Source organism: Gastrolobium bilobum, unplaced genomic scaffold (assembly GCF_033153095.1).
Source record: "Gastrolobium bilobum isolate Gb01-03AN ecotype WA unplaced genomic scaffold, APGP_CSIRO_Gbil_v1 utg16198, whole genome shotgun sequence".
Taxonomy (NCBI): domain Eukaryota; kingdom Viridiplantae; phylum Streptophyta; class Magnoliopsida; order Fabales; family Fabaceae; genus Gastrolobium; species Gastrolobium bilobum.
Genome location: NW_026897479.1, coordinates 31493 through 55112, shown reverse-complemented (window position 1 = coordinate 55112; position 23620 = coordinate 31493). Strand labels below are relative to the sequence as shown.

Here is a 23620-nt window from a genome sequence, read left to right as displayed (position 1 = left end):
TATTGTTGGAGGAGTTTGAAGCCATAAGTTAGCTCAGGTGAAGGTATTAACGAAGGATTAGTTATTCAGCTAGCTAGAGGTAATGGAAGATTCTGTTTCCATGCAGTTTGGAATAGGACAAGAAGAGAAGAGCTGAAAACAAACAAGGAATAAGGAAAGATAGGGTTCTTTTTTCATGAATAAATATAGGCGGGTTTGCTTCAGTGAATGGTATATGCAAGAGATTGACGAGGGTGCTCTGCTTATGAAAGGTGAAACTGAAGGGATTGTCATGCCTAGATGTGACCCCTAAGTGTAGATTGGGAATGTGATACATTTATTTTTAGATAGTCGAGCGAATGGTATACGGATAAATATGATTTCTTTTAAATGACATAAACTTATATCATTTTAAGAGAGAGATAAACAAAATAAAATAAAATTTATATCTCTGTGTTTTTTTCTCTCTTAAAAAGACCTAAATTTATGTTCTTTGAAATGACACATTTTTTTCTCCATATATATATATATATATATATATATATATATATATATATATATATATATAGGGTTTAGTGTGTGTCATTCAAAATGACACAAGTTGTGTCTTTTTAGTAATTTACGCAGAGTACGACCGGTCGTACTTTGTGTAATTTTGAAAAGTTATTTTTTTCACTTTACTCGTCAGTGATGTGACTGGAAAGAGAAAAAAATAATAACATTTCAGTTTTACACAAAGTACGACCGGTCGTACTTTGTGTAAAACACCTAAAATGACACAAGCTTGTGTCACTCAAAAGAATACTTCTTTTTTTCATATATATATATATATATATATATATATATATATATTGTTTTCATGACTCATGACTAATGTTGAATAAATCAGATGAACTAAAAGTATGTGATGGCCTGAGCTAGTTTTATAAAATTAATTAAGGGGTTAACTCAATAGCAGAATAAGAATACAGCGTATGATCAGTGCCAAATTAGAAACTTGAATAGTTACAAGCATTTTTCTCATGAACTCTAATCTCCTTAGAAAAATGTCATCTTTGACTCGCTTTGGTTCCTTAGTTTATTTCTCAATATTTTCTAGGTCTTGTTACTTTTCGAGGAATAAATAAAGCTTGGCTGTCATTTGATGGAACAGTGACCATTGTGTCACGTTTGGCAAAAAAATTTATCGGACTGCCACGCCAACAGTAAATTTTGTCAAAATGCCACGCGGCATATTTCGCTACACTGTGTAGCGAAATATGTTTGCATGTAATTCGCTACACAGTGTAGCGAAATATGCCACGTCAGAAGCAAAAAGTGCCATGTGTCAAAATTGCTGAAATTCGCTACCCTATGCAGCGAATTTCAACAATTTTGAGAATGACACTTTTTGCTTGTGAGGTTTCTGACGTGGCATGTTTCGCTACACTGTGTAGCGAATTACTTGCAACATATTTCGCTACACAGTATATCGAAATATGCCGCGTGATATTTTGGCAAAATTTACTGTTGGCGTGGCAGTCTGGTAAATTTTTTTTACAAACGTGACAAAATGGTCACTCTCCCTCGTTTGATCTCAACGTTTGACAAGAAAGCTACCGAACAGAGAAGAATGGATATGATATACAGACAGGTAACGTGACAAAGTCCAAACATGCCCCATTTGTTTTGTGGAATAACTGAATAAGCACTTTCAATTGAACTAATATATTAATGCTAGCATTGTTGGTTCACTGTTCAAAAATCTATCACAGATTGCGTGTCTGATGCAGATGCCGTACAACCAAGGCAGCCATATTTGATTGGTTGCAGTGGTACCATGATATAAATGGAAACTTGTAAAAGGACTCGTCCAAAATGCCGGACAAGCAAATTTTTTTTTTTTTGGCAAAAATTTATAGGATTGTCATGTCAGTAGATTTTTTTTATCAAAATATTATGTCACTAAACTTGTTATATTGTGCAGTGAGATTACATGGCACTATGTCAGCAAGTTTAAGGTCACGTAATCTTACTGCACGTAGCGAGATTACATAGCACGACCTAATTCACTGCATTGTGTATCGTTTTATGTTGTGTCATTAACAATTTGATACATGGATTAAGAGATAAATAAATGCTGATTTATTTTTGTTTTCTTTTTAAAAAATATAATAAATAATATAGACGATGGGATATCTATGAAAAAACGATAACGATGAATTAATGTCCAATAAATGTTGATTTATTTTTTGTTTTCATTTTGAAAAATATAATACACAATAAAGACGATAGAGTGTTCAGGGAAAAATGATAAAGACAAATTAATGTCAAATAAATATTGATTTATTTTTTGTTTTCTTTTTAAAAAATATAATAACAATAAAGACCATCTATGGAAAACGATAAAGAAGAAATAATGTCCAATAAATGTTGATTTGTTTTTTGTTTTGTTTTTGGAAAATATAATACACAATAAAGATGAAGGAGTATCCAAATAAGTATCCATGGGAAAACGATAAAGATGATTTAATGTCAAACAAATAATGATTTATTTTTGTTTTCTTTTTGGAAAGAGTATAATACACAATAAAGATGATGAAGTGTCCAAATGGAGTATCCATGAGAAAATGATAAAGACAATTTAATGTCCAATAAATGCTGATTTTTTTATTAGTCCTCTCAATCTACATGTCAAATTGTCACTGGTATTATATAAAACGCTGCATAATACAGCGAATTAGGCCCTGTCACGTAATCTGGCTACACAGTGCAGCGAGATTACGTGGCACCAAATTTGCTGACATAGTGCCACGTAATCTCGCTGTACAGTACACGTGATATGACATTTTGACTGTAAAGAACCAATTCATCTCAAAAGCTCAAGCTATTGGGTGAGGCTACATTAACGGTTTTACATATCTCAACACGCCTCCTCACATGAGAGCCCACTGGACTTGAAGGGTGGACGATGCACAGACTCACCTACCTGTGTGAAGAAAGAAATTCCATTAGAAAGAAAGTGGGAGCGGTGAGGATCGAACCCGGTACACCGAAGCTCTGATACCATGTAAATAGGGGTGTTAACGAGTCGAGCCGAGCCGAGCTTTGGTCTTAACGGGACGAGCCTGTGTTCAAATGTGTCAGACTGACCTTAGCCTGTTACCTGTTACGAATATAATATCAGCCTGTGGCCTGGCTCATTTACAAAAAATAAAAGTCTGGTTTAGCCTGTTAGCCTGTTTTAAAATAATAAGACAACAAAAATTGACCCAAACAAAATCTACAATCAAGAGCACTAGTAATTCCATAAATATTCATAAATTTAATGTACATCCAAATAACATAATATAAAATAAAATCATTCAAAAAGTTTGTTTAATTAATAAAATGGGATGAAATGAATTGAGAAGAGAGAGTGCTATCACAAGTAGTATAAAAAATATAAAAATATATATATTAGGCAAGCCTGAGAGGCTCTAAGGCCGAACTTTTGAATTGGAGCCTGAGGCCTTTTTATTAAACGAGCTTTTATACAAGTCCAAGCCTGGGTCCAACAATCAATTTTAGACACGTAAGATCAGGCATTCACGAGCCAAGCCAAAGGCCCTTGGCTCGTTTAGCACCCCTACATGTAAAGAACCAATTCAACCCAAAAACTTCAGTTAATGATTTTATATATCTGAACATTGACAAAAAAAAATTCCTAACGTAACAATTCAATAAAGTTTTGCCAAAAAAATGAGAAAAAGAGTCGTTGTCCCCGCAAAATGCACCGATTCTCTCCAAAAGTCTCGTGTTCTGCACCTATTGACCATAGCCAATTGGTTTTTGTCTTCATTATGCATACATAATGCATATAAATTTAAGGAATTAGTGTTTTTCGCGTATAAAGTTCATATTTTTTTGCCTTTTCGGTAAAAAAAAATTAAAATGTTGTTATTTTAATAAATAATTACGAATACATAACTATTTCAAAATTATTTACAGATCTATTGCACTCATTCACGTCCAAATTAGGTGTGACTATTCACGCCCAAATTAGGCGTGACTTAGGGGAGTAAATGGGCTGGGCTGGGTCGGTCTTTGGCCTTCCTGTCCCAAGCCTACGTAAAAAAAAATCAGCCTATATGACTTACTGGCCTATTAAAGGCTTTATTTGTAGGCCAAACCCGACCCATTTTTAAAAATAAGAAAGCCTGACATGACCTACAGGCCTTGTAGGCCTCCCACTGTAGATACTAAGCAAAAAAAATTAATTGTATAGAGCAAACAAAGTTCCATTCATGCATGCACTAGTACTTCTCATAAGAAAAAAATGACAAACAATAAAGAGTCAACATAACACTCCAGCTCTAGAATGTATATCATAGAGGAATAGAGTCAAAGAAATGGAAAAAATAAGAAAAATACAATTACTGGATGCTGAAATAAAGTCTACAAGAGAATGTCATTCATCTAAAAATCTTTAAACCACCATCAAGACAAGGGAAAGAAGAGTATTATTGAAATTTCTTCATCAGTAACATCATAATCCAACAAAGTACCCATTGCCACCTAAAATAAATATTACTTTATTGTTTTATTTTAATAAATGAAATAGGCCAGCCTACAAGGCTGTAGGCCGAGCTTGACAAAATTGGCCTATTTCCTATTTGTTAAAAAAAAAATTATAAGTCTAAGCCTACTCTACTTTTTCTGAAAGGTCGGGCTGGGCTCAATGTAGGCCGGGCTGTAGGCTGGGCCAGGCAAGCCTGGCCCATTTACACCCCTAGCGTGACTCCCAAGGCATTCACGTCTAATTTAGGCGTGAATAGTCAAATATAATTTGGACGTGACTAGTGGCACAAGAAAAGTCAACTTATGAACCGTAAAACTTTGGAAAGCCATAACTTTTAACTCAAGTATCCAAATCAGTAAAAAAAAATTTGATTCTACAAAACTTTTCGAGATCTATGCAATGACACCTCATTTGACATATTTTATATCTAACAAATACAATTCAAATTTGCAATAATGATATTATAAGAGCGTTTAAATCATAAGCCTCCGAGTTCTGCGTTTGTGAATTAATATAAAAAAAGTAATAAAGATTTGATTTATGATTTAAATTAAAAAAATCAATTTTTTTAATTTTTAATATAAAAAATAAATAAAGATTTGGTTTGTGATTTAAATTAAAGAAATTAAAAATTTATTATTAGTAAGTAAAACAAAATAAAGATTTGATTTGTGATTTAAACTCAAAAACTAATTTGAAAGATCTGTATTAATAAAGGAAATAATTAAATAAATATTCTAAATCTTTCAGGAAGAAAAATTTTATTTTTAAAAACCATTCATAAGCTTCCAACGAATCCAGCCATAAAGACTCAGCCTTTGTTTTGTATCATAGACTTTTTCAAACTTTAGATGGACTAATCTACTTTGGTGTCATCTTTATACTACCATTATTGCAAACTTGAACTTTATTTGTGAGAGATAAAATATATCAAATGAGATTTCATTGCGTAGATCTCGAAAAGTTATGTGAAATCAAAAAAAGAATTACCTGATTTGGATATCTTAGTCAAAAGTTATAGCCTTTTTACAGTTAAACTATTAACTTTTTGTGACACGTGTCAACACCAAACGATTCACGCCTAATTTTGGCGTGAATGAGTGCAATAGATCTGTAAATATGTTCGAAACAACAACTTATTCGTAATATTTATTAAAAATGAAATATTTTAAATTTTTTTGCCTTTTTTTCTCTCTTTTTCTCTAATGATTTTATATGAGTTTCATATATTTTTATTTATGTAAGAGATAAATTTATCTCCTACAACATAAGAAATATTAAACCCTAAATCTGATGATAGTTCTTTTTTTAAAAACAAAACATCAAATTGAAAATATGTTTGTCACGATATCCTAACTTGTAATTCTCCCAGTTGACTATTAAAAGTTAATGACTCCCTATGTTTATATAAGTTTCCTGATTCTGATAACAAAATACTATTTTTTAAAGCATGTATACAAGAGGTTGATCTAGATTCACTTTCTATATAATTTCTGCTGAAATTGATGGTTTTAATGGCTCTTCTCATCAGAGAATTATCAATGAAATGTATCTTTGAGAGCTCTTATTTTTAATCTTTTTTTTTCTTATAAGTAAAAGCTTGGCTAAACATAATTTTACAAAAGCTATTATCATAAAAAAAATTATAATGAAAAAAAGCTAAGAGTCAAATGTTCTTTTTTTAAGATGTATGTCAACTTTTTGGAGGTTCCAAATTTATTTTCTAATTATATCCTTATTTAAAAATTTTATTTTATAAATTTTATTATTTACCTTAATAATTTATCATAATAAAAAATTATTTCATCTACCTTCCTGAAAAATGTTAAAAAATAATTTTATATAATTATCACACAGCTTTTAATTTATTTTTTTTAATTTATTTTTTTAACTTTAACTTAAAAATAACTTTTAGTTTAAAAAAAAATATGTGAAACATGCTCGAAGAACGGTCAATACTAGTCAATTGCATGGTTGGTGGTTACAAAACCATACCAGTGTTCTTCATGATAAGAAAAGGAAGTTAGTGGTCATGCGAATGTATAGCCCTTTGGAAAAGTTATATACATACAGCGACTTGTCATTTATTTCCCGTTTCAGAGAGTTTCTGGTTTGGCGAGTGGTCCTTCCTAATCTATTGTGTAGTTTGTGTTGGGTATGATTCATAATTTGCATACCGATTATGATTTTTATTGGCAAGATTAACAGAAAGTCAATTAGAGTTCCACTTTAATACTATTGTGAGTCTCTACCCGTGGGGTCAGCAGGTAGTTAACTGAAGTCCCGCTTTAGTACTATTGTGAGTCTCTACCTTATTGTATTTTTCTTTTGTTAGTAATTTGATCTTGAGTCCATAAATAGATGTTGTTAGGATTTCTAAACCTTATTTATATTTTCATTGTAAATTGAGTGATTCATATAGCCTGCATGCATGTCAGGATAAAACGTGTCAATTTCTCTCCCCGTTCTCATGTTTTCGATTTGTGTGTTGTGTGAAACCCTGATTCCAACACGTTGGAGGGTATCATAAAAGTTAAGAAGTTGGATAACAATTGCGGTTATGCAAGGAGTTCATGTACATTATCTTTTGTGAAAATAGGGCCCAGATTCTTGGTTTTCAAGAACCCCAGAAGTCGACCACACAGATAACTGGTCCCTTGCCTTGCAATCTTTTCAAAAGTTTCGTTATCCATATGCAAGTTGGACATCGATTCTTTAACGTTTAAAGAGAGGCTTAAAACAAATCACTAAAATTTTTGTATGGGATTGATAATGTGACTTGAATTAGCCTTGAAGTAATTTCACAGATAAAATGGATCAAAGTTGTGATAATGCACTCACCCCACATAAATTTAATCAGCTCCAGACACTTTCAACATAGTTATATACGGTCACCTCAACGACATAAATTTGCTCCTTTGGGTTATTTTCCACCGTGGTTGATCGTGATACTTGTAGGAAATCTTAGATTTATGCGGAAGCGGTTTAGGACCTAGTACATTGGTATGCTTACCGAATCATCCTTGTTTCACAATTACCTCTCGGTGTGCAGGTCTCGTGTAGAATCTTCCCTTGTAGGATTCCTCTTCACGAACAGCTCACCTCAGCGCCGCAGCACGAACAACCTCCTTGAAGCTGGACTGTGGCAGATCTTCCAAACTATCTCTCGAGGAGGAAGGGGAAGTGTGTGGGCACTGATTAGATTCTGAGCTTGCCTCTTTCTCACAAAAAAGACCTCTTGGAGGCTGATGACTTAAGAGGTACTATTTATATGGGTTCCAAGAAACCCTAGCTCATTGGGCTCTAGGTTCCTTGGGCTCTTCTCATACTAATAACCCATTTGGGCTTTAGTAAAAGAGCAAACCCAACAATCTCCCACTTGCTCTTTTGGATACAAACTTGAGTCGTAAAACCCAAGATCATGTAACCCATAAGTCATCATCTATCCGAAAAATACCCCATCCCTTGTCTCAAGCTAGCTTGGGGATCTACCATCTGTTATTAATCAAGGCTCCTGATAATCAACGAATGATTATCTAATTCGGTGCTACTCCACTAAAAGCCCGAACTTGAACTCCAAGATTAACAACACTTATAACATGAATATGCATCGCCCCTTTGTAGAATGTCTATAATTGATTGACAAGTTTTCTGTAACTCAATCAATTATTTATTCCCTTGACTATGATAGTTTCTTTAATGGATTACATGCACTGGCCAGTGTCTTTAATATCCAAGTACCGAAACATATCAAGGGGACATATCCTACAAATTCCATGTTGTTTATCTCATAAATACCGATAATCAAATAATCTCACTCCCAAAATACCGAGTTATTGGCCGTCAATAGATCGAACCTCACCCGTTGGTAAATCAAAGAATGAAAACTATTTGATTACCTATTTATAATAAACTCAGGGTTAAGAGCAATCACATAACTATAGTTAACTGGAGAATTGATACCTTATGACAGAAAAACAACCTTAATCAAATCTCTCCTTGATCCTTTCAATGTGAATGTTTACAAGGCTTTAAGAGATTCTCATAACTACTCTTGTTTATTGTTAACAATCCTTCAGTTTATCTTTACAAGGCTTACGATGGGCAAGTCACTTGTAAAAACCAAAATTGTTATTTGGGCCTTCAGTGCCATTGCCAGAGCCTCGATGGGAGGGTTAACAATTTTACCAAAGTTGAATGTAATTAACCATTGTTTAATTTCAAAATTATCCTTAGTGTCTAAGCATTGCCGACGATGGGTCGTACAATACTTTACTAAAATTTTGAAATTATTAAGATTTAATCTAGTGAAATCTGATTATCCTTATCCGATGGGGCTTCAGCGATAACCATTTCACTAATAAACCCACAAATGGAGCCCGCAGGTTTTAAAATTAATTAAATTTTAAAACCTTCACCCATTCAACATTTTTGTTTGAGAATTTTCATAAGGCCAATCGAATTCATTGTTTAATTTCAAAATTATCTTTAATAACTTAGTATTATCGACGATGGGTCGTATAATACTTTATTAAAATTTTGAAATTATTAAGGCCCAATAAAATCCAATCATGCTTATCCGTTGGGGCCTCACATGATTATTTTATTGATAGGCCCACAATGCGCCTGGAGGTTAAATTAATTTCTTAATTTAAATCTCCTCCCATAGATATTTAAGTCCAATCTAATAAAATCCAATCATGCTTATTCGATGGGACTTCACATGATTATTTTATTAATGGTCCTTATAATGCGCTTGAAGGTTAAATTAATTTCTTAATTTAAATCTCCTTCCATTCAACATAAGCAACATTTTCTAATTTCCAAGAATTATTTAATTGAGAGTATCCTTTGTTTGGTTTTAAAAACTATATAAGTAAGAGCACCGATAAACGTGCACTAAGCTTAACATAATTTTGAAAGCATTAAGGTCCTGAAATCCGGTCACTTTACGTCAGCGTGTGCTCCAAACAATCATGATACATGAATGTTGTATGCAGCGTGTGTTATTCCATGACCATTTCAGAAAACCCACAAATTACTCGCAAAATAAAAGAATTCTCTTAGGAAATTTTCTCTAATTATTTTTCTAGATTTAAATCATCCAAATAGCTGATTTAATTATTAATCTAGATTGCAACAATCATAATAATTATCATTTATGAGGATAATTTGAAATCAAAATAATTTCCATAACGATTATTTGTCTTGATGTTAATTATCCAAAATTAATTAATTCAATTATTAATCTAGATTTTTAATAAAAATCATAATAATTATTAATTAATTTCTTAGGATGATTTAAAATCAAAATAATCCCATAATAACTATCATACTAGTCGCTGAAGACATAATAGCTATTATGCTCATGCAATCATACAAGTTATGCAACAATATGGCACCACCTATTCTATATGGCATGTTATCGCAATAAAGCATGTTATCAATCATATAATTTATACCAATCAATAAAAGCATTAAATAATAAAATCTAATTACTTTAATCCATGGCCTTCCTATTTTAAAGAAAATAAAATAAAATAAAATAAAATAATACAACTTTGGAATTCGACTTTCGCCTAGCCCATAGTATCTGTCTCAAGCCCCTTTAGGGTTTCATGGGCCCAAAAGCCCAAAGACCCAATCCTTTGGCGAGAAACCCTAGGACGCGAAAGAGAAACCCTAGCCGTCAGGTCTGCCGTGCCGTCACCCGAAGTCAAATCAAGCTGAAACTCTAGGGGAAGGACCGCCACGTAGAGACGAGTGCACCGCCGCCGGAATCACCCAAAAAGGTGGCCGGACGCTCCTTCACTCTCCCATTCTTTGCCGGAGAGTGGCGGCCACTCTCAGAATCTTGTGGAGGCGCGTGTAAACTCAGATGGCGGTAAGCCACCCACCGTTGCGTTCGTCTTTCCGTCCTCTTTCCAACCATATATAGATCGCCTCATTCCGAGATCGGGAAGACCTCGAAAAGTCTCCGACAGTACTGACTGCGCATCTTACTCGCGGTTTCTCGATCTTGAACTTTTACAAAATATTTGAAAAATACACAGAAATTCCAAAAATAAACAAAAACAGCAAGGAGGAAACCTAATCATATGGGATTAGCCTCCTTGTTACAAATCGAGAAATACACGAGAGATCCTAACCATGGATTAAAGCATTTTTACCGATTAAAATTTAAACTTTTATGAAAATGAATTATAAAATACACATGCTAGATTCATACCATAATCCTAGAACCCTAGGTGCCACATTTCAAGAAGCAAAACTAATTACATAAATAGTGAAACTAGATTCACATACCAATGTACAGCCAAGGCTCTGATACCAATTGTAGGAAATCTTAGATTTATGCGGAAGCGGTTTAGGACCTAGTACATTGGTATGCTTACCGAATCATCCTTGTTTCACAATTACCTCTCGGTGTGCAGGTCTCGTGTAGAATCTTCCCTTGTAGGATTCCTCTTCACGAACAGCTCACCTCAGCGCCGCAGCACGAACAACCTCCTTGAAGCTGGACTGTGGCAGATCTTCCAAACTATCTCTCGAGGAGGAAGGGGAAGTGTGTGGGCACTGATTAGATTCTGAGCTTGCCTCTTTCTCACAAAAAAGACCTCTTGGAAGCTGATGACTTAAGAGGTACTATTTATATGGGTTCCAAGAAACCCTAGCTCATTGGGCTCTAGGTTCCTTGGGCTCTTCTCATACTAATAACCCATTTGGGCTTTAGTAAAAGAGCAAACCCAACAATCTCCCACTTGCTCTTTTGGATACAAACTTGAGTCGTAAAACCCAAGATCATGAATGTATTTGCAGAGATTCCGACGCTTAAATAAATAAGTACGAGACATGGGTGGAAAATGTAGATAGGTTAAATTGGTACACCGAAATGAGGGAACTGTTGAAAGTTTGTGAGACGAATTAAAACTGAGACTTGAAAACTACCCTTTTACTAAATGGGGGAGTTCAAAAGCCTATGAGATATTCATCTAGGCTAGGGGATAATTGTGGGTTTTACACGGTATTTTGTACTAAAATTTTAAGATAATGTGTTTTTTGAGTTTTGTTACTTGTATGGTCCTTATTTAACTCGTGTTACCAACATGGTATTCCATTATATATATACACTTCAACTTCCAACGCACGAAACTAAATGATGCTTCAATAATCTCAAGTTGCAGGCAAGCCCAATAAGATGAATGTACACAACCAGCAATCGGAGAAGGACCCCTCACGGAGCTTTTCCTATATTTCCCTGGATTGCCTGAAATATGAGTGTTGTGGGCTCAAACATCACCCATGTAACTTGCGTACACCGAAATGGGTTAAAACTATTTTGGTTCAATCAGGCTAAGCAGCCTGCCATCCCACTTCGTTGAAATTGAATGCCAGATTCAGACAAGAAAATTCGATGGGGCAATCAGAAAAAATTAGGCAAATCAGAGAAAATTAATGATAATATACATATTGCTCCTACACTATTTTTACACAGTCACTAGATAAAATCTCATTTGAAACTTTATCTATCCAAGGAAATTTCTCTTTCTCATTTTTTAAGCAATGTTGTCTTACACATCGCAATTTAATATACTTCATTTTGCTTTTAGCACGTGGGAAACAAACATATATTTTGAAAAACTTAATTAGTGGGCCAATACTGTGCACAACAAATACAACTAAAGAGACTCAGTTAACCATCTAACCAATACAATAATGTTCGACAATACAATAACCACAATTCCAAATGATACGCTACTTTGAACTTCCAATCTTGCAAATTGCCATAACTAGAATAAAAAGAGAATCAATAACAACAATTTGATTGAAGAACAATAATGACTAAAAATACGTTTCTTCATCACACACCGTTACCCATATAATTAATAGCCGACAATACGGCCACATAATCAACTTGGGGGGCAAAATGTAATGACATAACGAGGTGCTTTGCAAGTCTTAAGCCCTGCTGAATCATCATAGGCGTAACTATAAGCCTGAGGGCAAACGGTCTTAAAAAGACGAGCAAACTCACTTGGCTTGCAGCTTTTTGGGCTAGCAAAGTCCCCAGTGCAACAATACCTATCTGATTTTGCAGCCAAACAAGCACTCTTGCATCCCACAACCTTCCCTTGTCGCTGCACAACAAGTGCTGATGGACAACAAACATTCAAGTTAGCCTCACATGCTGCAACACCACAACCAACCCCACCACCCACAGGCTTCATGGAAACTGGAAGGTTAAACCCGTCAACCAAACTAACATCATAGAAATGCAATGCTGATTGAGAGGTTCCAAGGGTCATTTCCACAAGGGTAGCAGGAGGGACTCCACCGATGCCACTACACTTCAAAAGTCCTCCACAATCACCTGTTTCACAATAACCTTTTCCTGTTTTTGGGTCAAAGCAACAACCTTGTCTACCCCATATTCTCCCTGACCATCCCTCAGGGACTTCCAACACCGTCTCTTCGCCGCTGCAAAGTTGAAAGCCACCATCTTTTGGAGATGGGTGCCCTGCACTGCCAAGGATACCGGGCCACACGCTCTCTTTGCAGTTGTTCACCAAAATGAGTTGAGTCCCATCTGCAACAAAAAGCACCAGAAAACAATTACACAAATTGTCAACAATCCCAACACTCAACTACTGTAAAACAAGAAGACAAAGTGCATGAAAAAAGATTGTTATTAAGCAGACATAGAGAGTTCAAGTGCTTCAGTGAAGAAACTGATCAGTTGAGAGGCTTTTTTTTTTCGTTGCTTCTGTTCTGTTATGAGAGAGTGAAATTGAAAGAGTACCTGTGAGGGAGATGGAGATGAGAATGCAGAGAAAAGTGAAGAGATGCAAGGAAGTAGGCATTGGAGTTTGGAATGCTAAGAGCCTCATGCAGAGAAGGAAATGGAGAGAAAGAGTAGTGGGAGAGGGTCTCTCTGAGGAGTGGTTTCCTTCTTTATAGTCATTTCGTGGTGTTTTAAAAACGGTTTGCTAAAGAAGAGACTCTAGCTCTTCGATTCGAACGGTTACCTCTTTCTGCCTTTTATGCTTTTTTTCATTCTTTTATTCCAAATTTCTAACTTTAATTTAACTTCATTTGCCCTTTTTTAAAAAATATGATAATTCGAAAACGAATCTTAACGGCAAAATTTGACGTTTAAGTCTCTTTATGATATAAATATTCTATGGTAGTTATTTTATTTATTTCTTTATTATTAAAAAACATGAATCAAAAAGTGAATTAGGGAGTTTGTTTTTCTGTTCAAGGAGTTTCAAATCTCGTACTAGATGATGAGAGAATCACTATCGATTTTACTAATAAGACATGCATGCCTTAATTCTTAATAGAAGAAATAAATTAAATTGTTTATGTGTTGGTGCTTAAAATTTGAATATGATATATATGAAAGACACTGGATTTATTCAACCTATGTGTAACCTTTTATGAAATTGATTGGAAATATTACATAAAGGAATAGAATTCTTGAGAGAAAGAAAATATATTTTTTTCATTATAGAGAATAATGGAGGAAGCCTCTATTTATAGAAAAAAAAAATCACTATTTACACAATAATCATGAAGAGTAATCCCATGCATCAACATTAACCATGAACAATAATCTCGTGAATAAACAATAACCTTGTATCAAATGTGTATGAACAGTAGTTTCGCATACAAAGCGCCTAGGAACAATAATAACGTATATGAGTAGTTATACTACTTATAATAAAGAAGTTGTAGAGATAAGGATATGAAACATCCATAAATTTATTTCATAACATAGCATAACTATTATTTTATTTTATTTTTGCTGTTGAGAAGCATGACAAGAGTCGTTGAAAATTTGAGAAAGAAAATAAGGATAAAAAAAAAAATGTAAGATTGATAAAATTGCTACAGATATGTACAGTAAACTAAAGAAATGACTTATACAGAACAAAGAAGAAAAAACTGACCAATTAGCAACCACATGTGTGGTAATAATTGCAATGAAGAAAAGAAAGAAAGAAAAAAAGTAGTATTTGATAGAGAATGCTTTGCATATCTGTCAAGGGTGGAGAAAGCAATAAAAGGAGAAAACGTATTTTTCATTGGTGATTCAAATTCAACTTTGTGCTACAATAACTGTAATTTTTTTGAGTACCCCCTCTTCACTGTGGACCTCGAAGGGTATAGGGTAAAACCAACCACAAATACTAAGTCATAGAAACATACAAAAAATTAACTCTTTTCCTATTCACCATAAAGTGAAAGGGACGTGGCCACAACATCACCGGCCATAGAAGACCACATGCTCATCCTATCGAAATACAATGAAGTTGGACACGAATGCCCCAAGTCCTCAAGGTCCCCACCACCACCAACCTGCGGCGGCGCAACCACCTCCGACAACGGCAACTCCCCTTTCAAGTACATCAACGCCTGCCTAATACTGGGTCGTTCTCCGGGAGAGTCATTGGAACACATCAAGCCCAGTTTGAGGACCATCAAAGCCTGTACCCTATCAAACTCACCACACAACTTGGGGTCCACAACCTCCAAAACGGCACCGTCTCGCCAACGATCCCGAACCCAATCCACGAGTATGAGTTCCTCCGGCAATGCCTTAGGCTCAAAGGGCCTTCTCCCACACACCACTTCAAGCAACAAAGTACCAAACGCAAACACATCAGAACTCGTGGTTGGTTTCCCTGTTCGCGTGAGTTCAGGTGCCAAGTACCCCAATGTTCCCACCACTCTGGTCGTGGTCGGGTTCGCCCCATGCTCATAGAGCTTCGCCAAACCAAAGTCACCGAGCCTGCCATTCATTTCTGAATCCAACAAAACATTCCCAGCTTTTATGTCCCTATGAATCACTGCTTGTTCCCATTCCTCATGCAAATACACAAGACCACAAGCTACCCCCTTTATGATATTGAACCTCTGTTCCCACCTCAATATTTCTTTTGGTTCGTCGAATAGGTACTTGTCCAAGCTACCATTCGGCATAAAATCGTACACAAGTAGTAGATCACACCCCTTCCGACACCAACCTAGTAACTGTACTAGATTCCTATGACGAAGCCTACCAATGGTTGCAATCTCCGACACAAATTCTTCCCACCCTTGCTTTGAGTCATTGGAGATTCGCTTCACTGCGACTTGGGTGTTGGAGTTTGGAAGAACCCCTTTGTAAACACGACCAAAACCACCAAAACCAATTAACTGTTTTTCATTGAAGCCCCTCGTCGCTTGCTTCAGCTCTTCGTATGGGAATCTGTGTGGACCAATGTCAACCTCCCAAGCTTCAATAAAATCATTCTTCATCTTTCGGACCAGATAAGTTCCTAACCAAAAAATTGCCACAATCATTGTCAGAATAGCAGCAGAAACAGTGACCCCAACGATTACGGTTTTTGTGCTCTTCTTAGACTGAGGGAGTGGTGGTAATGTTTCCAAATTCAGAGATTTTGCTTCTCCATTCATCTTAAAGCTCCAACCTAAGATATAGTGCCAGCTCGCTAGCATCCCTGTTGAAGCAGAAAACCCAACATACATAGCGTCTTCAAGAATTGGTGAAAGATCAACGTTGTAAGACAAAATGGGAAAACTGGGTTTTGAAGAGGTTGAAGAAAGCCTAACATCCAATTGGTTTCTAGAAGAATTGTAATCCACCCATGCCTGAATCACCTTGCCACACTTCAAATTAAGGACTTTCTTGGTTGACCCATCGGTGAATTGTTGAGCTGGAACAGACATACTAGATTTCATGTTGTTCAAGTTGATACCCACGTGGTTGCCGTTGATGTCATAAAAATCATAGTCCTGGACAGTGTCAAACTCCACCGCGAACAAGTGATTTGAGAAATTCCCAACATCGTGTGGGTTGAGAAGGCCAAGGTACTGATTAGGATATGCACCCGGAAGCGCTTTTGAGGGAGAAATGGTGAAGGCGAATCCATGGCCACCTTGGTTTGTGTACCGGGTGGTTATTGCAAAAGCGAAAGCGGTGGAAAAGGATGAAACTTTGCCGTTGGTGGAGTTCTTGAAGTGGATTGGGTTTGAATAAAACGCGTGCCCTAGTACTTTGTTGTTGTCGTTTGTAAGTTGAAGTATGCCATTGTCCACAACCACTGCACTTCCGTTTATGCTTATGTTGGTGGCTGCAGCAGCACCGTTAAACCCCTCAAAGAAGAGATCTTCCCGCTGAGAGTTTATAGGGACTAAAGCCAGAAAGACAACATAGAAAAATATGAGTGTTTCTGCCATAACAGAGCTGAACTTGAAGCAAAGCAGCGTAGTTAAGGACTTGGTCTGAAAAGTGAAAATGTTTGAAGAATTCATAATGTTACATCATTGGACTGGTTGCAGAGACTCATACAGTGTCCCCAGGATAGTAAACGCGGTTTTTTGCTTTCACGAGAGCATTTAACATGAGTTAGGTTCACCGCACCATATCAACAAACAACGAATGTTATTTGCGTGGTGAATGTATATGGGTTTAGCGGAGGGATATTCTAACTCTCAAAATTTTTCGCTATTAATTTATTATCTATTTAATCATTATATTAACATTTTTTTTATTTTCAAAAACTTTTTACATTCTCAAAGAGATCCAACGATGAGTAGTAAATTAGTAGTGAGAGTTTTTTGTAGTTAAAATATCCTCACTCATAGCTTTTTTTTGTTTTTTGTTTTTTTTGTTTTTTCCTCACTCATGGCTTTAATGTTTTATGCATGCACATAAAAGTTATATTTTATAGGGCTTTACTTTTTATTTTACTCATCTTGTAGGAGAGAAATTATCTTATGTTGTGAGATAAATTAATTGGAGCTCACCAATTTTTTTAAAAAAAAAGAAAAAGAAAAAAAGATAGAGACATATTTTTTTATGTGAGTATAACATGAGATATGAATCTTATATACCATAAGGTGGTGTTTGGTTGGAAGCTTTTCAGCGGATATCTATCTTTCTAAGTATGGCTTTTAGAAATACCATGTTTGTTTCAACGTTTTTCACCAAAAACTCATCTATCCAATTTGTCTGGATTTATGAGAAACATAGATATCCGTACTGTTTAGAAACCCAATTTGAAAGTGGGATTTTTCGAAAAACCGGTTATCTGGCTTTTAATGTACTGTTGATTTCATAAAGTTACCTAATTTTCTCAGTAAAGTTTTTCCCCACCAAACAACTTTTTTTTACATTTTTCTACCTATCTCACTTTATCTATCTTTCAAATCATTTCTCTATCTATCTCATTTCCCTACTATTTCAAAAAAAATTCTCTGAACCAAACGCCCCCTAAGAGTTTAATTTTCCTATTTTATGTATGGGTTTTATATTTCTGCAACTGTTGTACGTGCAACAATCAAATACTTGTCATCCATATATTTGAAAGCATTAAATGCGAAGAATCACAACCATACAAAGAATGAAAGCATTAAATGTGAAAAATCATAATCATACACATATCGTTGCTGACTGCAGAAATGATTTTACTTATATATATATAATTTGAGAAATAATCCGTTTATAAATTTTTTTTACAAATATAAATATGATCGATCATATATTCTTGATTAAAGTATGACCGATCATATTTAATATAATTTGTAAGAGTTTATAAACAGATAATTTATAAAATAACATTTCCCGTACAAAAAAATTTATGAGACTATATTTTTTATTTCTCTTTTCTCTTCACTTTTTCTCTCTTCTTTTCTCTGAACTTCGTATATTTTGTATATGTGTATACGAATGTATGGGAAAGCAACTCTGGTTGGTTACGAATTTTGTGCTCCATGTGAATTAGTAGTGTAATGTCTTAACCAATGGATAATATCCAAAACATATTCCGTAATTCTTTACCTTTATTTGTATTTTATATATATATATATATCAATCTTAATTACTTATTTCATTTTAGTAAGTTTCATGGATATTTTCATAAAATTCAATTTTTTATGTTGGTTATTAAACTAATTTTGAGATGGGATTTAGTCATAGTTGAAATGCTTTTCCCCTTACTAAAAATATATTTAATGGAAACTGAATTCAAGTTCTCTTCCCATTTTATCTAATATATGTTACCAATTGAATTATACTCATTAAATTTCTTTATTTGTATGTTAACTCCGGACTTTATAAGCAAATGTAATTCACGAATATTGTTATTACGATTTTCCCGCTCTTCTCAATCTCTATTCTATCGTTGAGATTATATGAATTAAAGTTAGGATTTTATAAGAGTTATGTTGTAGGAAAATTGATTGTGTAATGTTATAGAGATTCATTTTACGTGCGTTAGTTTTTTTTTTTTTGCTTTAAAAAATACGGGCCCTACAAAATGTTGTGTGTGTAGGAAACTTTTTTATGTCATGTTAAAGGACAAAACGAAAACCCTTAAAGTTATGCCTAAACTAACATTTTCTTTTAGGGAAAAAATCTGTTTACAAACTTTTTTGAATTTTTTTTACAAATTACACTATGTTCTTCCGGGAGAATATAGTGTAGTTTGTAAACAAAATTTTTTGTAAATATAACATGCCTCTTTCTTTTATAGGAAAAACACTTCTTATGCAACATAAGAAGTGTTTTCTCATATTGTGATCATTCAATTTGCGTACAATTTTTTTTTTAATAAATGTGAAGCCTATTATTAATTGAGTCGTAATATGATAAAACAATTTTCATCCAACATGAAAAAATCAAACGCTTCTTTTTATATACTACAACTTAGTAAGCTTGATGAATTTAACAATAAATCAATTCAAGGTTTTAGATATAACTAAATTGTCGAGAGTCAAAATTAATTCACGGTAGAAAATAGTCATGTTTTTCAATTTTGCTTTTATGGTATCAAACTATAACCAACGAAGTGTCTATTTTTTTAGCCTCCTACTACTAGTGCACAGGAGAAAGTCTGTAGAAGACTACATGTGTGTCTAACTTTATGATATTAAATAATATTGAAATAGTTTGTTTGGAATCACTGGTCTAAATCATATTGAAAAAGTATAAGGTTTATTTTTACTAGAATACAAATTTAAGCAAGTTGTAGAAGTTTGTGCACGCGTGTGTCTAATTTTTATATCGTTTTTTAATAAATGAATATGTATTTCTTATTTATTACTTCTTATAATAAATATTTAAAATGAACCAAATATAGCTACAAATAATTCTAAAAAGGATAAGTAATATCATGATATCAATACTTTATTTGGGATCCGGACGCCAGAGCCAGGGGACCACAAAAATGGATATTCTGGAGACTTGTACGATGGACCTTCAAATTATTGTAGCATGGCTGGCCCATTGATATGACCTGATATAAACTTATAACAGGACAGGCTAGACCCCCTTCCATTATTAGCTGTAAGCCTGTAACTACTAACTTGTAACTCCTATTATTCTCATATATTGCAAGTTATAGTCCTAAACTGACAATTACGAATTAGTCCTCCATTCTCTTAAGCCCTTTGTTGTACGAATCCATCTGAAACAGGAGCAACATGTAGAGGTCCCGGCCCAATGCACCTTTTGTGAGAGAGAGAGAGGAGAGAGAGGAAGAAGGGAGAGAGAGAGACCAGGGAAATAATTTCCCTAAACATGTTACTTTTATGGGTTGTATTATTTTATTTTTTTAAGATAGTTACCTTATGTTGTAGTGGAAAAATAGGTAGGTCCTACTATTATAAGAAAAAAGAAAAATATGAAGTGCGAAAATTAAAGTGAAAGAATAGGAGATAAGTTATTTTACGTAAAAATAGAATAACATTTTCCTACTTTTATATATATATATATATATATATATATATATATATATATATATAAAGAAAGATAACTGCATCACCAACTTTTTATTTAATAAATACATTGAAACATTGATCAAACTAATACTATTTTGAAAAAATTATCAACAATATAATTGAAAACTACTTACCAAATGATATAATTTTGCGAAGAAATAATATAATATAAAAATAGTAGAAGCTAGGCCACTTAAGTTTTGGATTAAATAGATATGTGCCCCATCCTTCATAAAAAAATGTTATAAACCCTAAAAAAACTCATAACACTATGAGCCTAATTTAAAAAATTCATATTTTAAATCCTAAAAAAATGAGCTTTTTATGTGATAGATTTGTAAATTATTCATATTTCAATCCTATAATATAAAGCATTGTTAATAAAATTGAACCGGCCAAGTCGATCCGGAACTGGTGAACCGGTCATATAATTGGTTCAGTTGAAGCAGCGGACCGACCATGCATTGGACCTGGTGTGACCCGGCCAATTTTGGTGAAAATCGGTGATCCGACCAAGTTTATTTAAAAAAAAAATTCCAAAAAAAATTATCATTGACTTATTTGAAAGATTTGTTGCTTATTGACTTATATAGGTTATATACCTACAATAATAATATTATCTCAGTTATGTACTATACAGGAAATTTTGATTTGATTTATAATTAGAGATGTCATTTATTGAATCTGAAACACTAATATAGCAGTATCACATGCATTATATATTTGTTTGATCCTTTATTGGATAATAATGTGTAATTTATTATTTTATATTAAAATTTTTAAAATTTATATTATTATTTTTAACTATTTGAGTATGTTTATAATTTTTTTAATATAAATTATAAATTTATATATAATTACTGAGTTATGTAAATGACCAGGATGATTTTAGTAACATTGTTATAAAGCTCTTGGATTGAGAGAGGATGTTAAAAAAAAAATATCTTCACGTACTAGTTTAAATTTTGAGTTGAATTAATTATTTATAAATTTGATTATTATTTTTTTATCATTTTTTATTATGCGGGCCTTACAAATGTGACACGTGAATTAAAAATGAGCATAAGATGATGACACAAGTCTTGTTTATAAGGTCCACATGATTAAAAGTATTAAATTATTTTGCTTTAGTGAATAATTTTTAAACTATATTATTCTGACAATTTAATTTTTAAAATTATATTACTTTGATCAATACTCTAAGTAAGATTAAAAAATGATATTTACAAAATTTTATATTATTAAAAAATTATATAATACTTTATATATATATAATTTATTTGATTTGTGTGTGAATTTATTTTTGGAAATATTAACTAATTAATAAGTGCGATCTCATAAATTATAATCGTTTAATTCATAAAAATTAATGGTTAAAATTTGATATCAAATAATCCTGCTATATATGATCAGTCCAGTGCAAGATAGGATGGGTCAAATCACACATAGTTGAAGGTTGTGAGCCTCAAGGCTATTGCAAGATAGTCTGGCGCGATGAGGGATGAACTTCTCCTTGAAGTGTCTATGTTGTAACTATGACGCAATGGAGTGACTGGGGGTGGTACCTACAAGACACTCCAACGCTCAAGTCAGTATCAATGCAAGGTGTGTATCGTTTTTAATGGAGAGAGATGTCCATACTTGGGCTTGTACCCTCTATATTATAGTGCACTATGTGCTGCTCTTTAGGGCGGCATCTCTTCTTATTGGTTATTTTGGGGTGGTTGTCCTTCTATCAAATTCGTTACCTTTCAAGCTATTCCTCGATGAACAAGTCTAAATACTAGTTTGTCTCCTTAGAGTAATGGCAAGCTGGAGCTGTTTCACTTGTACTAGCTCTTGTGTGCGACCGACTTTATCAAATCACTATGGTCTTCCTTAGTCTTTAAGTTTTAACCCGTGGTTTAGCGCGATGGAATGCGCAATGAGGACATTGCGCCCATCTCATTTGGACCCTTCCTAGATCTCTAACTATTGAACCTGTATTTTATCCGGATACACACACACATATATATATATATGATTTATTATTTGTACTGTCACTGTATATAATATTTCGTACTGTTAGCTAAAAATGACATCGTTTTGGTAGGATAAAGAAAATTTGCGTTCAAAATTAATTGCAGAAAATGGAAATATTATATTTTTTTCACCTTTGTATGGTTATGATTCTCCATATTTAATGTTTTATATTTATTTTCATTTTTATATGGTTATAATTTCCTATATTTAACGTTTTCACACTATAAAACAACGTAATTTTATATGACTGCACCAATGCTTAGGTACAGTCATTATACATCCGATATATATATATATATATATATATATATATATATATATATATATATATATATAGGAAAAAGATATTGTAACAATCAAGTTGTGTTACTACCAATCAATCTCACCGTTAGATCGATTATGTTGATCCAACGGTTATATTTATTTTCATCTTTGTATGGTCATGATTTCTCAAATTTAATACTTTATATTTATTTCCACCTTCGTATGGTTATGATTTCCCATATTTAATGCTTTCACTTTAAATATGGGGAATCATGACCACACAAAGATGGAAATAAATATAACCGTTAGATCAACATAATCGATCTAATGGTGAGATTAATTGGTAGTAACTTGGTAATAACACAACTTGGTTGTTACGATATCATTTCCTATATATATATATATATATATATATATATATATATATATATATATATATATATATATAGGCTTATCATTTCTCAAGCTGCTTGAGATAATTTTATCTTCGGCTACTATACAAAGATGGATCAATGGTCGTAATTATTCAAATGCAAATCAATTAATATAAAGAAATAAATAAATAAAATAACGTAATTTTGGAGTGGCTGAAGATAAACTTATCTCAAACTGCTTGAAAAATATTTATATATATATATATGGCTTATAAAAGAATATGCTGACTTACTGAAATGTCTCTGATTATCATTCTTCTCAGAAGTTATTTACATTTAGTCACTAAATTTTGTATGTTACTGAATTTTGCATTTATGGTTAATATATTTGTCAATATTTCAGCACAAAAATAACCCCGAGTGAAGAAAAGAGAGTTCCCTTTACACCTTAATTTTCTTTTTCTTTTTCTTTTTCGGTAGACTCGTTAATCATCTAACCAAAGAAAATGTCATATTCTCTTTCAATTCCCTCCCTTTCCTTCTCCTCCAATAAAATTAGCACATCTTGAATATATTTCAAATACGGCTATTCATTGCATGCAATTTTGTATATATGAAATCGATTTGCTAATTAAGAAACTGAAATTTTGTG

The 23620-nt window shown here is 33.5% G+C and overlaps 2 protein-coding genes across 2 annotated transcripts; both read right to left on the bottom strand.

Annotated features, from left to right (window-relative positions):
- Positions 1-12429: 12429 nt before the first annotated feature.
- Positions 12430-13407, bottom strand: LOC133307248 (thaumatin-like protein). Its single transcript, XM_061507726.1, has 2 exons — positions 13320-13407; positions 12430-13106 (listed from the first exon to the last, which is right to left on the bottom strand). The coding sequence occupies exons 1-2, from the start codon at positions 13405-13407 to the stop codon at positions 12430-12432; spliced, it is 765 nt and encodes a 254-aa protein (XP_061363710.1).
- Positions 13408-14611: 1204 nt separating this feature from the next.
- LOC133307261 (L-type lectin-domain containing receptor kinase S.4-like) lies at positions 14612-16938 on the bottom strand. Its single transcript, XM_061507744.1, has one exon. It carries the CDS (start codon positions 16838-16840, stop codon positions 14750-14752), a length of 2091 nt encoding a protein of 696 aa, XP_061363728.1. The 5' UTR covers positions 16841-16938; the 3' UTR covers positions 14612-14749.
- Between the last annotated feature and the right edge of the window lie 6682 nt (positions 16939-23620).